General features: G+C 39.8%; 1 protein-coding gene across 1 annotated transcript; it reads right to left on the reverse strand.

The window, feature by feature from the left end:
- Positions 1-10438: 10438 nt before the first annotated feature.
- On the reverse strand, positions 10439-11975 carry Muc21 (mucin 21, cell surface associated). Its single transcript, XM_026414339.2, has 2 exons — positions 10941-11975; positions 10439-10615 (listed from the first exon to the last, which is right to left on the reverse strand). The coding sequence occupies exons 1-2, from the start codon at positions 11973-11975 to the stop codon at positions 10439-10441; spliced, it is 1212 nt and encodes a 403-aa protein (XP_026270124.2).
- Between the last annotated feature and the right edge of the window lie 5700 nt (positions 11976-17675).

Genomic DNA, 17675 nt, shown 5'->3' on the forward strand with positions numbered 1-17675 from the left:
GAAATCCAAGTCAAGAGTCCAGGAACCCACTCCAAAAATAGGAGCTAGTCAGAGCCCTGATTCATTCTCCCTCTGAATTTTTCCTTTTACAACCTCCAAGGAATCTTGAGTGCCAGAGTCCTGGTCTCCCCAAGTCAAACTCCAATTTATTTCTTTTTTTTTAAGAGAGAGGAGAGAGAGAGAGAGAGAGAGAGAGAGAGAGAGAGAGAGAGAGAGAGAGGAGAGAGAGAGAGAGAGAGAGAGAGAGAGAGAAAGAATTTTAATATTTATTTTTTAGTTTTCAGCAGACACAACATCTTTGTTGGTATGTGGTGCTGAGGATCGAATCCGGGCCACACGCATGCCAGGCGAGCGCGCTACCACTTGAGCCACATCCCCAGCCCTCCAATTTATTTCTAATGGGAAATTTGAGGGGATGAAATGTGAATTTGAGATCAAGTAGTATTAGAGAAAGGAATGTTTTTCTTGATTTTAGACTCAGAACCTGGTTCTAATTTAAAGCTAAGGATGCACTAAGAACTAGAAGTATCCAGTTAAAACATCGAGGCTCGGGTTGTGGCTCAGTGGTAGAGCACTGGGTTTGATCCTCAGCACCACACAAAAATAAAATAAAGATATTATGTCCACCTAAAAACTAAAAAACTAAAAAAAGCAGAAAAAATCTGTCTAAGATACAAAGGAAAATGAGACAACCCCATACCCACAGCTGGGGGAGATGAATATGGATTTGCTTCTACAGGCATCAGAGCCATGGGCAATGGAAGTGAGGTCAGTATGCAAAGGACTGACTTGTCTTTGTTTCTGGAAGAAGAGCCTGGTCTCCTTCAGACTTTCTATGGCCTCCATACCCATCTTGTACATTCACTGGAAAGTCACTTACTGAGTTCCAGAAGTCCAGAGAGAAGAAGCCACCTGATCCAAGGAGCAGGAGAGATTATTCCTCTTCTCATCTTGAAATGATACACATGAAAAGTTGTCATCAAGAGTGCCTGGGCTCCAGAGGAAAGATGAGCCACAGAAGCAGAGAGTCAAGAGGCACATTTCCAGGTTCTTGCCAGAAAATCCAGCTGCATGAAAATAACTGAAGGCCAGTGGAGGCCAGGTTAAGCTTTGCCAAGGGCTTGGGGTTTGGAGGGAGCTCCACAAATTGCTGTGCACCTTGACTTCTTATTTTTCTTCTTTTTTTCTCATGGGCATATCTACCACATTTATAACTGCTATTAGGCAGGAATGGCCAGAGCTTCAGGCCCTCCCTCCTCAGGGAGGGGCAACTCTGAGTATGCTTCAGGGTCATTTAAAGAGAGGTTGACCTGTAGCGGTCATGGTCAAGGTGGAAGAGAGGGGTGTTGGCATGATCACAGGGTGCAGACATGAAACAGGACAACAAGAGAGAGAGAGAAGCACAATGAGAGGATCAATCCTGTCATGATGAGAAGGACCCACCCTCCTAACCAGAGATGATCTGTCCCTTGGTATGCCTCATTTCCAGAGCAGGAGACTTTTATAGAAGTAAAAAGGAGGAAGAGAAGAAAAGAAAGCAAATAGATATTAAAGGTCAGAAGGTGTCTATTTGGAGGAAGTGGCTGGGTAGTGTCATCCTGACTCTCCAAGGTTGGGGAAGGGACACTAAGTCACTTCTAGTGTCAAGTGGAGAGGGGAGGGGAAGGGGGCACAGAACTACTATACCTTTGGATATACCTTTGGATATACTATACCTTTTTGGATATACCTTTGATAATGCTCTTCATTATGGACCAGAGGTCCTAATTTACCTGGGTCCCTATTTTTAGGCTTCACAACTATCAGTGGGAACAATTTACACCGTAAAACTCAGAGCTACAAGGGGGAAAAAGGTAACTCTATTTTTTGTAACTGGGCTGACTTAGATCTTGGGCTCTCCTTCCCACTGATGACAGGGAGGGTTGTGGTAAGGGATGGGGATATTTAGCTTGCCAAATAGTGCTGCTCCAGTTTCATCCCTTTCAAAAGGATCTCTTAAAAGTGCATATTAGATGGTTTTATTTATGTGAAAGTCAAGCGCAGTCAACTGATGATGATTGAAGTCAAGTTAGTGGCTACCTGTGGGGGTGGTATAAAGGGGACATCTGGATCTGGAAAGTGCATGCAAGAGTGTGTGTGTTAAAGTTCGATGACTGGAACACATAATATGTCCATTTTGCACATTTTACATCTCATATTTACATACATTTGTATTTATTTTAAGCTTCAATTTTAAAAACAACAAAAAAAGGAAAAACTTAAGAATCACTTTTAGGTAAATATTCAGGCCATGAATTTCAGTGCCCCTCTCAGAACTGTCTTCCCTCTTTCAAGGGGTCTCTCCTCCAACTTTCCCATACATCCTCTGAGGGGAATTTATGCCTCCCATGGTGGTATGGGAAAAGGACTCACTTTCCACAAGCCGGTCTCTCCTGAGTTTCCTCTCATCCCATCTGGTAACCAGGACCCTGTGTCAGCATCCAACAACCCTAGGATGCAGTGCTATTGTTGTCTGCATTTTACAAATGTGGAAATGACGTCACAGAGAAGTCAAGGAACTTGGCTAAATTTCACAGTGCTAATAAGGAGTAGAATCAGGAATTAAACTCAATTTTCAGAGCCTGTGTTCTCCCCCCCCCTTTTCACTAATGCATTATAATTATACATAACAGTGAGATTTGTTATAATATATTCATATGTGCACATAATAAAACAGTATAATTTGATTAATTTCATTCCCAAGTACCTCTCCTTTCCCTCCCCTTCCTCCTCCTGATCCCCTTCTTCTATTCTATTGATCTCCCTTCTATTTGTTTTTTATTTGTCAGAGTCTATGTTCTTGGTCACTATAAAAAGAATGTGTCATGTGTAAATAGGGTTTCAAGTGTAACATCTACCTGTCCCCTTGCTATGGTCTGGATAAATGTCCCCCAAAGTTCATGTGTTAAAACTGTTTAGTCCCCACCCAGAATAACTAATGCAATCCTTCATTTAAGAAGAGTGAAACAGGATGCATCACAATACCAGACCTTAAGCTATATGACAGAGCAATAGTAACAAAAACGGCATGGTATTGGTATTAAAATAGACATGTAGACCAATGGTACAAAGTAGAAGACACAGAGACAAACCCACATAAATATGGTTATCTCACACTAGACAAAGGTGCCAGAAACATACATTGGAGAAAAGATAGCCTCTTCAACAAATGGTGCTGGGAAAACTAGAAATCCATATGTAACAAAATGAAATTAAACCTCTCTCTCTCACCCTGAACAAAATCAACTCAAAATGGATCAAAGATTTAGATACTAGAATAGAGACCCTGCACCTAATAGAAGAAAAAGTAGGCTCAAATCTTCCTTATGTCAGCTTGAGACCTGATTTAATAAGTCCTTAACAAGACTCTTAAAGCACAAGAAGTAAAAATCAAGAATCAATAAATAGGAAGTTTCTTCTCAGCAAAGGAAATAATCAATAACGTGATGAGAGAGCCTACAGAATGGGAAAAAAATACTTACCACACACACCTCCAGGATATATAAAGAACTCAGAAAACTTAACACCAAAAAAACAAATAATCCAATCAATAAATGGGCTAAGGAACTGAACACACACTTAACAGAAGAAGAAATACAATCGATCAACAAACATATGAAAAATGTTCATCATCTCTAGCAATTAGAGAAATGCAAATCAAAACTACTGTAAGATTTCATCTCACTCCAGTCAGATTGACAATTATCAAGAATACAAACAATAATAAGTGTTAGAAAGGATATGGGGGAAAAGGTACACTCATACATTACTGTTGGGACTGCAAATTGGTGTAACCACTATGGAAAGCAGTACGGAGATACCTCAGAAAACTTACAATGGAACCACCATTTGACCCAAGCTATCCCACTCCTTGGTTTATACCCAAAGGACTTAAAATCAGCATACTACAGTGATTCAACTACATCAGTGTTTATAACAGCTCAATTCACAATAGATAAACTATGGGATCAACCTAGATGTCCTTCAACAAAAAAATGGATAAAGAATATGTGATATATACTTAATGGAATATTACTCAGAATAATGAAATTAAGGCATTTATAAGTAAATGGGTGGAACTCAATCCCAAAAAACCAAAAGCTGAATGTTTTCTCTGATAAGCAGATGCTGATCCATAGTGGGGTGGGGGGATAGGGGAGAATGAAGGAAATTTGATTTATATAGAGGGGAGTGAGTAGAGGGATGGGGCTATGGAAATGGAAAGGATAATAGAATGAGATAGACATTTTTATCTTTATATAAATGTATGATTGCACTATTGGAGTGACTCTGTACCATGTACAGCCAGAGGAATGAGAAGTTGTGCTCCATTTGTGTACAATATGTCAAAATGTATTTTACGGTCATATATATAACTACTTAGAACAATTAAAACATTTTTTTAAAAAGGTTTAGTCCTCAGCATGGCACTATTATGGGTGGAGGAAATTTTAAGAGGTTGGGCTACTGTGAGGTGAGCAGCTTTGTTCTACCACATTCTTCCCACCATGATGTGCTGTCTCACCATAAGCCCAAGAGCAATGGGGCCAACTAATAAAGGACTGAAACTTCTAAAACTGTGACCCAAAATAAACATTTCCTCTTTATAAATTGATTGTCTTAGATACTTTATGACAGTAACAGAAAGCTGACTCACACTATTCTTCCAACCAGATTGCCTGTTTCCACCCTTGCTCTGGATAGAAGTCCTTGAACTATCACTGTTACAAAGTACCTAGAACATAAAACCACAGAAACTGAGGAGCCCAGTTATATGGGTTTGAAATACCAATGGAAGAGTCATCAGAAAAGACAGACCAGGAGAGGTGATGACTTGGGAGCAGGTTGACCTAACGAAGCTGACAGGTCAGAGGCCATTTTTTGAGTGCTTGTTTGGAGAGTTAGTTCCAGGGACAGCTAAGGAAGGAGCACACAGGGTCAAGGACTCTGAACTTATTGTTTTGGAGAGTAAGAGAATAGTTTATCATAGTGTAAGAAATTCAGGGACCGAGCACTCCAAGTCAATAATATATAAACACACGGCATAGATTGGAAATGGTCCTTGCACAAGTTTTATTTAGAAAATGCCTGAGTTCCAGATTCTCCCTGCAATGCCAATATTCACCTTAGCTCAACAAAAAGTCTGTTTTGTGTTTCTAATTTTAATCTAGTCCTAACTCAAACATAACTCTCTTCATTACAAGTAGTCTCAAAAGTGTCTTCCCATATAATATATGGTTTATCATAAAACAAATAAAAAGGACTGGGGTGCAGCTCAGTAGTACACACTTAAAAAGTGCAAAACCCTGGGTTCAATCTGAAGCATTAAAAAAAAGAAGAAAACCAAAAGAAAGAAGATTTTCTGTGAAATACAGCCTGGCTGTTCTTTGTGGACCATCTTGCTACAAGGCACCACCCCTGCTTGGTGGCAGCCATCCTTGGACTTGGAGATCTCTTGTGAGGCTGCATAGACTATAGCAAATATCTGGAACCATAATTTAATTAACCATAATTAACCCTTAAAGTCTTATAAGACATAGGAATTTTTAAAAGTTTGTAAACACTTTAATAGCAGTCTTAAATTTTTCTGTGCATGTATTCTCAAAAAAGAATTTTAAAGAATTTTGAAAAATTTGTATTTCCCCATGTTGCTTAACCTGAATTTTATCATAAACTTAATATAATATAGACGTTAGTATAATATAGATGTTTAAATAATGAAACAGATTTGCTACTCTTTGAAATATTTCCAGTAGCCAAGAACAATGGTACACACCCATAATCCCCTATAATTTAGGAGGCTTAGTTAGGAGGATCTCAAATTGGAGTCCAGCCTAGGCAATTTAGTGAGAACCTCTACAATTTAGCAAAACTTTGTCTCAAAATTTAAAAAAAAGAAAAAAATTTAATCGGGGATGTAGCTCAGGGTTAAAGCACAACTGGGTTTGATCCCTAGTACCAAAATAAATAAATAAACGAAAACGTCTTCAATTCATTTCAAACACTACTTCATCTCCATATCTACCATCAAACTTTTTCAAAGCATATGAGCAAGCCCTTGACATTCCAGGTTCTTTTTTTTAATATTTATTTTTCAGTTTTCGATGGACACAACATCTTTATTTTATTTTATGTGGTGCTGAGGATCGAACCCAGGCCGCACGCATGACAGGCAAGCACGCTACCGCTTGAGCCACATCCCCAGAACCTATTCCAGGTTCTTTGTGCCTTGTGAAATTATGATTCCATTTCATTTTTTTCACTATTATATATAGATGAGGAATATATGTTACATAAATATCCTGCTGATGTGTGAGTGTATGCATATATATCAGTATATATGTTTGAAACAAATAAACTTTATCTTCTAGAGCAGTTTTAGAATTAAAGAAAACTTGAATGGAAAATACAGAGAGTTCTCAATATAACCCCTGTCCCCACACAAGCACCATCTCCCTCACTATTAACATGTGCTCCATGGTGAAGCATTTGTTACAATCAATGAAGCCACATTGACACATTAAAGCCCAAACTCCCTTATTTACCTTAGTGTATACTTTGGGAGTTTTATGCATTTTTACCACTATATATGACATATACCGACCATCGTAACATCAACAGAATATTTCCACTGCCCTGAGAATTTTCTGTGCTCTCTCTCCTTAACCCCTAGCAATCACTGATCTTTTTACTGTCTCCATAGTGTTGCCTTTTCCAGTATGTCATGTAGTCTATTTTTTGCTTGAAGTGTTTTTATTGTTCACCCTATCATGCTACTCTACACAAAAAGTATTTATAAATTTTTTAAATTCCTATGTCTTATAAGACTTTAAGTGTTAAATTTATAGCTGCCTTATAAACTTTTTTCCCCTTGATACTGGGGATTGAACCCCGGGGTTATTTAACCACTGAGCCACTTCCCCAGTCCTTATTTTGTATTTTATTTAGAGACAGGGTCTCCCTGAGTTGCTTAGGACCCCACTAAGTTGCTGAGGTTGGATTTGAACTCGTGACCTTCCTGCCTCAGCCTCCTCAGCCTCTGGGATTACAGGCATGCGCCATAATGCCTGGCCCTTATAAACTTTTGATGAAAAGTCAATGAAAATGTTTCCCCATATTGTCAAGGAAATGCAAACCAATAACTTACTCAATTTTTGAAATGACAAAATTAGTAGAGTACTTACTTATTCTATGGGCTTCCCAACAACCCCATGAGTGGACATTGTTATCATCCTTGTTTTTACAAATAGGGAAACAGAGAACAGAAGTTTAGGAATGTGTGCACAGTCACACTGAGCTCGGTCACACTGAGCTTGGATTGGAAACCATGAATTCAAGCTGGAATATCTGTGCTCTTAGCTGTCATTTCAAATGGCCTCTCCATGCTCCTTTCATCTTAAAGTGTGAGATTAATTATTTGGAAGTAAATATGGAATTTACAACATCTATCTCCTTGAAATCATGCAAAATATACAAAGTGATCTGTGACCTACACCAAGAAACCAATGCATGTGAAATTCCTGTTTTCAGAGAGTGATGCGCAATTCAGGGCAGTGTGCTTTAGAGCATGTGACTGTGTCCTAGCAAGACTTCACAAATCTTGAAGAGTCTAAAATGGGCAGATGGACAGATAAGGTAGATTGACTTGCATATGGTTTCTAGGTTCAGTAAAATCCTCCCATCTTTATCACACCTACTGATTCTGCCTCAGCTCTTCTCTCAGGGGATATCCCCTGAGTAGGATGCCGCTTTTGACAGTGAATGTATGACAAGAGACCATTAAACAAATTTTTATTATTCCTGCTGACTCCTTCTACAGTATACACAAATAAATAGCATTTAACACAGAGCAAAATTATTAGTTTCTAACACTCAACACCTACCAGGAATTTGTATGTGGCAGGAGAGAGAGAAGAAAAAAGAAAGAGGAGAAGGAGGAGGAGGGAGAGTTGTTCTACTCTGGATGAACAATGCCTAAATTAAAAGAGATTTTTTAAGCATCTCTTTATTTGATACCCTGGAATTTTTGTGCCATGGGAGAAAAAAATATAATAATAAGATAGGAATTAGAAACAAAAAGTTGGTGGGCTGGGACTAGGGCTCAAATATAGAGGCTTTGACTACTATCAAACTTTTTCAAAGCATATAAGTAAATCCTTGTCATTCATGCTCAAGGGTCTAGGTTCAGTCCCCAGTACTGAAAAAAAAAAGTTTGAGTAAAAAAGGGGAATCAGAAAAGGGGGTCTAATTTGATGGGCTGAACTCAGAGTTCCTCTCAAATACATGGTATGCAAAAAATATGCATGTAAGTTGAAAACCTGGAAAAATAATCTTCATAAAACAACCCATGCCTTCCTAACACAATTTAGAAAGTCTTCATGACTCTCCAAGAATATGGGTCACAGATGTCATGTGCAGATCATTGAGTGAAACAACCATGCGAAGGTCTAGATGGCAGATGCTTCCACCCTGTCCACTTCCTGGACTTTTTCTTGGGTCAAATGTGCTGAAGGGCTGAGGCGCTGTTAGGTTAAAGGAGTGGTTGTATTCCATGCTGAAATCTGAGTAATGATGCTTCCAAACTCTGCATACATGCTCTAATTATTGAAATTAATGAGGTATTCACAGCATAATCATGTGAATAAATCATATGCTAAATTACTTGCCATGGATCCCTCCCTTTTCACCTTCCTCTGTTTCAAAGTGCCCTTCCTTCCAGTCATTTTTTATTTATCTTTGCAAATCAGAATTTCTATTTACATGATGTGCCTAATGATATTTTAACTGTTTTATTGAGATATAATTTATACACCACATAGTTCTCATGTTTAATGTATATAAACCAATGGTTTTTAGTATATCTCCAATTGTATTTGGTAAGTCCTTTTATCTACAGACTTAAATCTTTCTTCCTCTTATACTTCATCTCTTCTTTTTTTCTCAATTTTGAACCTTATTACTTGCATGGTAGTACTCTTGGAATTATCTTCCATCTATCTTATATTTTCTGGATAATTTTCTCCTTGTACTTGTGCTAATTGGACTCTTTTCCCCACCTGCTCTTCCAGATTATGTATTAATATTCTCAACAGTGACCAGCCTCTTTCAACTTATCTATTAAATTGTGAACTTAAAAATTCATGATTTACACTTTTTAAATGATATAATGAGATTCCCTTGCCTAATATTATTTTCATATTTTTCATATAATGCTCTCCAAAATTCCCTGCAAGGTGCTTTCTTTGGCTTCCATTCTGGTCTCTGGATTCCTCAAAGTGAGGTGATGATAAGGATGATCTCCTGAGCATGGCTCAGCATGACCTCATCCGTAACATTCAATTTTCGGTTTGCCAACCCTTGAGAATCCAGTGAGTAGTGGAAGACAGCAGTTTCCACTGATGCGAGTTGAGGTGAGCCCACCAACATACTGCTATGACTCTCCACCCCAAGTGGGAGCCTCTCACCACCTTGGGAACTCAGGGCAAACTTTGCCTCCAAAGTTGCTCCCCTCTGTCCTGCAAGGCCTGGATTATCAGGTAGTTTCTCTCCTAGACCCATAAAAGTGATATGCGCCATCCTTCTGAGAGGGAATTCATGAGAATTTAAGTTTCCCCTCAGGTGTCTCTGCCAAGTGCTCTTGAAAAGTTACACCTTAATAGGATGCAAAGTGTTTCCCTTGGGAAAACAAGAAGCTCTTTCTCTCTGCTTCTCAAGGTAGCAGTCTGAGAGAGGTATCAATGTGGCCCTTCACTCTGACAAGAAATCCAGGTCTGGAGCACCTGGAACTATAACTTGGGGTGCACCTGGGCTTAGGAACTATAACTTTGGGTGCACAATCCTTGCCTCCACCCCCATGCATATAATTGCCCCTCCTCCATATCACTGGGTTCTCTATGAACCACAACCCAATCTCTTAAGTACCAACTCTAGCCCCTGCCCTCCCTTCTCATCATTCCCAATTCAATTCTCCTGCCAAATTGGGTGAGTCTCATAGACATGGGGGTCCTGCTTGGCACAGGAAGGATTAGAAAATGAGGATACTTTGGTATGAATGAGGTCTCTGGATTGTACTGTGGAGATTTTGAATGCTAAATGGATTCTAGCATGGAAGTTCTCTCAGGTAATGGAGAAATGCAACACGCCCACTTGCGCACATTCAGATTCTGTCAGACATTGGATGTATTTATTTCTTAGTTAAATTACCAATATATTATCCTTTTCTCCATTTCTGGTAAAGATAAAAGAGGGCAGTTAGCGTCTTTCTTAAGGATGTCAGGGAATCAAATGAAGCTGGGAAGGGACTTGTAGGGAGGAATAAGAGGAAACTCAGGTCTCGGGTCCTCAGGTCTGCTTCCTCCCTGAAGGAAGGTACTCCAGCTCAGGGGCCACTCGGGAAATTCTATCTTCCACTCATCTCCATGGCCACGGGGGATACTGGTCTCCTCCGGAACCAGTTAGGGCTCCAGCTAGGCCTGTGGGAGACTGCATGATTCTCTGGAGGGCTTGGGCCACGGTAGGTACCATGGGGGTAGTAGACAGCTGTGTCTAAGATGTTTCTCAGGGACAGGTAGTTTCTCTAGAAAAAGAAGAGACAGTTGTTTCAGAATCATACCCAAGTCTTCACCATGGACTCCTTTAGAATCATCTCCCTCTTTCACCCATCTCTCTCAGCTAACACTCCTCCCTCCAGTATGTAGTCCTTTCCCATCACCCTTTTCTCATAGGTCAATGGTTTTCTATGCACATTGATTGATTGGCTCTTCTGGTTCCAACTTGTCATTTTTATTTGTAACTCTCTTGATCTCCATTTCCTCCTTACTGGCCCCTGACCAGAAATTTCTGATGTTTATTCTGTTTCCTTATATTCCTGCTGCTCCTCCCCCCAGGTATTAGGCACTCACCATACAAAAGAAGATCCCAGCAAAGAGCCCCACAGCCACTACAATTGAGACGAGGGTGATGAGGAAGATTTCCCAAAGCTCCAGGGACCCACTGGGCTTCACCTCATTCACTGGAGTACTAATACTTGTACTAATTCTGTAGAAAGTTGTGTGTATTCCAGATGAAGCAGGTGTGGTAGAGACTTTGGAGGTTGCATTTGATCCAGGGTTGGAGGTTGTGCTCATCCTACTGGAGGTCACACTGAATCCAGTGTTGATAGCTGTGCTGACCTTATGAGATGTTGCACTGGACACGGTATTGGGGGTTATGCTGACCTCACTGGAAGTCAATGTGGATGTGGTGTTGGGGATTGCATTGGTCTTAACAGAGGTTGTAATGGATGCAGTGTTAGAGGTTGTGCTGGACCCACTGGAGGTCACTCTAGATCCAGTGTTGATAGCTGTGCTGACCTCATCAGAGGTTGCACTGGACACAGCATTGGAGGATGTGGTATTGGGGGTTACATTGGCTTCAACGGAGGTTGTAATGGATGCAGTGTTAGAGGTTGTGCTGGACCCACTGGAGGTCACTCTAGATCCAGTGTTGATAGCTGTGCTGACCTCATCAGAGGTTGCACTAGAAACAGTGTTGGAAGTTCTGCTGCCCTCACTAGAAGATGATGTGGAAGCAGTGTTTGGGGTTGCATTGGTCTCAACAGAGGTTGTAATGGATATGCTGTTAGAGGTTGTGCTGGCCCCGCTGGAGGTAAAATTGAATGCAGGGTTGAAGGTTGTGCTGGTCCTATCAGAGTTCAATGTGGTTCTAGGGCTGGAGATTGTATTGGCCCTACCAGAGTTTGCAGTGGAAGTAGTGTTGGAAGTTGTGTTGGCCCCATTGGAGATCACACTGGATCCAGTGTTGGCAACTGTGCTGTTTTCACGGGAGCTCACTCTGGATACACTATAGGAGATTATACTGGTTCCTCCAGAAGTTGTACTGGATCTAGCATTGGATGTTACAGTGGTGGTTTGGTTGAATGTTGAGCTGGTTGCCATGCGGGTAGATATGTCAGAGGCAGTTGAGGTTTCACTGGAACCTGTGTGGGCAGATGTGCCTGTAACACTTGTGGTTATTACTAAAGATAAGTAATAACAAATATATGTAAAGCATATACACTTCCTGCTCAATGGTTAGTTAAGTTCATTACATGGATAATTGTATTTAATGCTCACCACAGCCCTTCAATGTAGATATTATTATTATCATCAGCTAAGGTAAAGAAACTCAGGATTAGAAATGGTGGTGGTTGTCCAAATTTATATAGCTAGGATTCATGAAACAGGAAGTTGAATCCAGGCTATTGAATTTGTACTTAGTTAAGTCACTCTCTCTCCTTCTCATCCCCAAGGTAAGAGTTACATAACATAGGCTTACTCATAGATAAACTTATTCCATATTCTGCTATAGAAGATTCACTTCAGATAAGAAGTATCATAAAGGAAGTATACAGCTAGGGCATGTAAAGCTCAGTGACAAAGCTTTTGCCCAGCAGTTGTGAGGCCATAGATTTGGTCTCCAGCTCTGCAAAAAGAAAAATAGGTAATCCAGGATTAGGTGATACTAATATGTATAGATTTATTCATTCTTTTTTTTTCCAGTACAGGGAATTGAGCCAAGGGCCTCATGCATGCTAGAAAAGCCCTTTACCACTTAACTATATACTTAATCCCTTTTAAAATTTTATTTTGAGACGAGCTCCCACTAAATTGCACAGGTTGGCCCCTAATTTGTGATCCTCTTGCCTTCACTTCCGAGTCTCTAGTTACAGGAGTGCACCACCACACCCAGTTTGATTCACTCTAAAAGTAGTATTACTTCCTTCTTAGAAAATATTTCTCTGAATATTTCTCAGAAAACACCCACATCAGATCACCTGAGAGAGCTTGCCAAAAATAAAGACTCCCAGCCTCCAGACTAAATGAATCAGTTTGACATGGGGCCCAGGTTTCTGCATCTTCAGAAGAGCCAGGTGATTCTATATACATCAATGTTCCAGAGACTCCTGATCACTATGCAAAGGCCAGAGAATAAGTTATGTGCAACATAAATGCATAAGATCTCCCAAAAAGAAGGGCTGTCAACCAGAGTCTACAGGCATAGGGAAGGTCTCCAACTTCTTGCAGGATCACCTAGAGTTTAGGCTGTGCCTACCTTTTGCTCCTCACTATCCTGAAGATAAGGATACATAGCTTCCAAAATTTATTTTCCCATCTCATTTGTGGCTCATTTTACTACTAACTTGATCATGAGTTCCCAGCACCTCACCCTGCCTGTCAATTTTTTTTAAAAAAAATCTTTATTTAAACGAACAAAGGATTAGAGTTTTTAGCTCTACTTGGGTAGGTCCTAAAAAAATTCATTGTAGTACAAATGAGTGTTAAGGTCCAAATAATAAGTAAACTAAATAAGAAAATGGAATGACCAAGAGTATAGGTGACACATGAAAGAGGGAGAGGATTTAATCTAAAAGTTTTGGAAAGCAAAATAAATGAATCAAAATTATTGGGAGCCTAAATTTGGTTCACTATGATGAATATTCTAAGTTATGTTTCCTATCTGTGCAATAGGAGGTAGCCCATGAAGTGTTTGATAGAGTATCAGAGCTGCAGAAATGTGGTTCTTACATCCTATTCTCCTTGGTCTGAATCTAATTTTGGCTGATGTGAAATCAAGGTTAGCGACAGGAGAGAAATTGAGTTTGAAGAATACTGAACAACAATATTTAAAAATACCCAACTCTTTCTGTTCTTACTTAAATCTCCAACCATATCACACAGGTTATTAATTTCACAGATGCATAAACAGAGGCACAGAGAAACAACTCACCCAAAGTACACAATTAATATAGGGAGCCAGGATTTAGGTGTAGGCAAGGTGAGAACAAAGCCCAAAGTTTTCACCACTGTCTCCGGTATGATACTCTGCTGATGTGTGAGAGTAAAACAATGATGATTCTTCTATGAATAACTAGAGCTAGTCTCAGTAGTAATTACTCTCACAACTCCTCAAAGGTTCTCATCCAATCCACCTTTAAATAAAATCACTCACCATCTTCCAAAAGTAGGAGATGCAGTAGCAACCAACAGGGGAGAATGTTTCTTTTCTGCATCTTCATCTGCTCCTGTGGCTGGAAAGCAAGAATCCTGGAACCCAGAAGTAACCAGGACTTAGTGGACAAAGAACAGAAGATTCTGGGGAAAGAAGAGTTCAAGGTAAAGAGATAAAGCCTGGAGTTTCCAAGAGCTTGGATCTCCTAGGTATGTATTCTTGGAAAGAACCTTGAGCTTGGGGATGGATGGATGGATGCCTGGGTTCCTTAAGCTTCTTCTATGTGATGTTGTTGCCTGCTTCTCTATTGTGGAAGTGCTGTAGGGGCCTTTATAGCTTTATTTGGGCAGGGTAAGGGCTGGGCAGTTGTCCTGACAGTCTGCCAATTGTGAGCATGTGAAAAGCAATGCTGAGCCTGGGAAGGAATAGACCACAAAAAAAAAAAAAAAAGGTAAGAGAATGACATGATCACACTAGGCAGGTCACTAAGCTGGGTGGCAGCAGAAAGCAGAAAGAAGTAAGAAGTTCAAGGTTGTTAGAGTGAAAAGGATCCACCCTCTGTGCCAGGGATGGAGTTAGAAGTTTGTTTTAGCTCAGGACTTTGTTTCCTAGTCAAAAAGTCCTGTGTGGGCTGACTTTAGCATGGAAAAAGCCAGATGAACCCAGCTGAGGGGCAGGACTCCACATCTGTAAAGCATATGAAACTCAAAAGAGAGTAGCAACTAAAAATCTGGGCTCCTGAGTTACAGTTGGAGACAGATGAAATGTTGCTGGATACAAAATAGGCACTCAACAATGCACACTGAATCAACAGAGGAAGAGAGATCCAGGGTTAATGAAGTCATCCTTGGGGTCTTTGTCCATTTTGTGTTGCTATAATACCTGAGGCTGGATACTTTAACTGGAAAGAGGTTGATTTAGCTCACAATTTTGGAGACTTCAAAGTGCAAGATTGGACAATCCTATTTGCTCAGTTCTGGTGAGGGCCTTCTGGCTACCTCCCAACGCCGTAGATGACATCATGGTAGAAGCGTACATGAGAGGGAAAGATCACATGTTAAAATATGAAGAGATTCAGAAGAGATGCCAGGTTCTCCTATAACAACATGCTTTACCCAGACTGAGAATGCATTCCTGAGAGCAAAGCATTAATCTCTCTTAAAGACCTAATCAACTCCCTCTAGGCCCCACTTCTTAAAGGTTCTACAGCCTCTCAATATTGCCACATTGAGTCCAAGCCTCAGCATGTGAAACTTTGGTACAAACCACATAAGAACCATTGCAGTGGGCTGGGGTTGTGGATCAGCAATAGAACGCTCACCTAGCATGTGCAAGACCCTGGGTTCGATTCTCAGCACCACATAAAAATAAATAAACAAAATAAAGGTATTGTGTACAACAAAAAAAATAAATATTTAAACAAACAAAAAAAAAACATAACAGATGGTATGGGGCTATATGGCTATGGTAGTGCACTTGCTGGCATGTGTGAGGCACTGAGTTCAACTCTCAGCACCACATATAAACAAATAAATTAAATAAAGGTCTATCAACAACTAATTTTTTTTAAAAAAAAAAAAGAGCCACAGTAGAGCTGGTCATGGTGTAACATGCCTGTAATCCCAGCAGCTCAAGAGGTAAGACAGGAGAATCAGGAGTTCAAAGCCAACCTCAGCAACTTAGTGAGGTGCTAAGCGACTCAGTGAGACCCTGTCTCTACTTAAAATAGGGCTGGGGATGTGGCTCATGTTGAATGCCCCTGAGTTCAATCCCTAGTACCTCCCCCACAAAAAAAGTCAACAGCACTACATGGAAGAGACATCTTCCTCCCACTCCCTCTAGAATTATTTGGAGGAAGAGCTCCTGGATTTAAGTCCAGATTCTGCCTTTTAGAAGCTACACTAAAAATTGTAACATGCATGCAGATAAGAGTCTAAATGTAATTCATATCTTTATTGTTCTTAAAAACAGTACAAGACCTTAGAACACTTCAATTCTTATATTCATCTCCCCAAAATACCCTATTGCCATCAAGTATTTTCATTCTACCTTGTTTTTTTAACTTCATGAGAGATTATTGTTGGTTTACAGCCAAACATAGTTGCACAGCTGCATGAAGCTGCAAGGGAGCCTGGGAAATAAAATCTTTGTTGGGACAGTCATGTTTTCAATTGAAACTTAAGCATTCTATTGCTAAAGACGGAGAATGGATGTGGGTGAGCAACCATAAAGCTATGATAGGCATTTAAAACTACATACTTTATATTCTGTATTCAATTGACCCAAAGTCCTTGTGGATCTGACTTTGCTTTGTTTTTGTTGCTTTTTTTTGTTTGTTTCCTTGTTGGTTTTCACTCCTAGTAACTGTTTTTAATTTGTGATTTGAGATTTATGAGTATAAATCTTCTTGGGATATTATCTGCAAAAGTTTTTTAAAGGCTGTGATGAAGCCATGATTCTCCAAAGAGAATTTGTAAGGTTTTCCCAACATACAGAAGTATTATCATGTTTAAAGGATTCTTTAAGTTGGATTGTAGGAAGGAAATCTTTTGTATTACCTATATTGCATGATTCAATCTACAAACCATGGAAATATTGTCATGGTTACTCCAGAGATATTTCTCCCATCCTACCCTGCATCAAGCTGAGAGACAAGTGATTTTGCTTATGTTTCCATAGAGGAGGGGTGAGTTTATTTTTAGTTTATATTCTCAGTGAAGCTTCCAAATTTAAATGAGATCTACTACTAGATCCTCCACCTGGACTGGTCCTACTGAAACTCTGATTACCGAAGCTTCAGTTTCCTGGATTTGGCAAAACTGACTTCAGTACTCACCTTTCTTCCTTGACTTCCTCCTTTAACTTAGATTTAAATTTTAACATTCTTTATTTTGCTGTCAACTCACTAATTCCTTAAAGAAGATATTTTAGTCCATCATTTTTAGTTTATGAGGACATTTTCAATTAGAACACCTACTGTATCATATAGCCAGAAATTTAAGATCTCATTGGATTGTTTTGAGGGGAAAAATTATTTAAGGACATTAGCATGGTATTTGTCACAGAAAAAGTAAGTAATAATAAAGGATAAAAGAAAAATAAAAAGACAAACCCCAAAACATAAATACATAGATGGCAAGTATATTTGGGGATTTTAATTGTAACACTGTCCCATTGAATTTCTCCTTAATTGTCACATAGCATTTGGAAGAGACAAAGAAGTAGGGAGGAATAATCATCCCAAATATGAAGACACAGGAGGCACTGAGAAGATCTAAGATGGTTTTGGATCCATTTATGTCTTAGTCCGTTTTGTGCTGCTAAAACAGAATACCACAAACTGAGTAATTTGTATGGGAAAGAAATGCATCTCTCACAGTTCTGGAGGCTGAGAAGTCTAAGATCAAGGCACCAGCAGGGTTGGTGTCTGGTGAGCACTCAGTCTCTGTTTCCAAGATGGCACCAACTTGAACACTGCATCTTCCAGAGGGAAGGAATACTGTTCTTCATATACCAGAAGAGCTAACCCATTCCCACAAGCTCTTTTTATAGCAACATTCATCCATTTGTGATACCTAAGCCCTCACCACCAAAACACCTTCCATCAGGGCCCCCTCTCAACACTTGCATTGGGAATTCAGTTTCAA

The sequence above is a fragment of the Urocitellus parryii genome, chromosome 8 (assembly GCF_045843805.1).
Source record: "Urocitellus parryii isolate mUroPar1 chromosome 8, mUroPar1.hap1, whole genome shotgun sequence".
Taxonomy (NCBI): Eukaryota; Metazoa; Chordata; class Mammalia; order Rodentia; family Sciuridae; genus Urocitellus; species Urocitellus parryii.

What these genes read in the sequence shown, in the direction of transcription:
- Muc21 (XM_026414339.2), bottom strand. Translation starts at nt 11,975, where the DNA reads ATGGCAACCAGCTCAACATTCAACCAAACCACCACTGTAACATCCAAT. An exon ending in CTGGGATCTTCTTTTGTATG is followed by an intron (nt 10,616 to 10,940) that starts GTGAGTGCCTAA and finishes TTCTTTTTCTAG; the next exon opens with AGAAACTACCTGTCCCTGAG.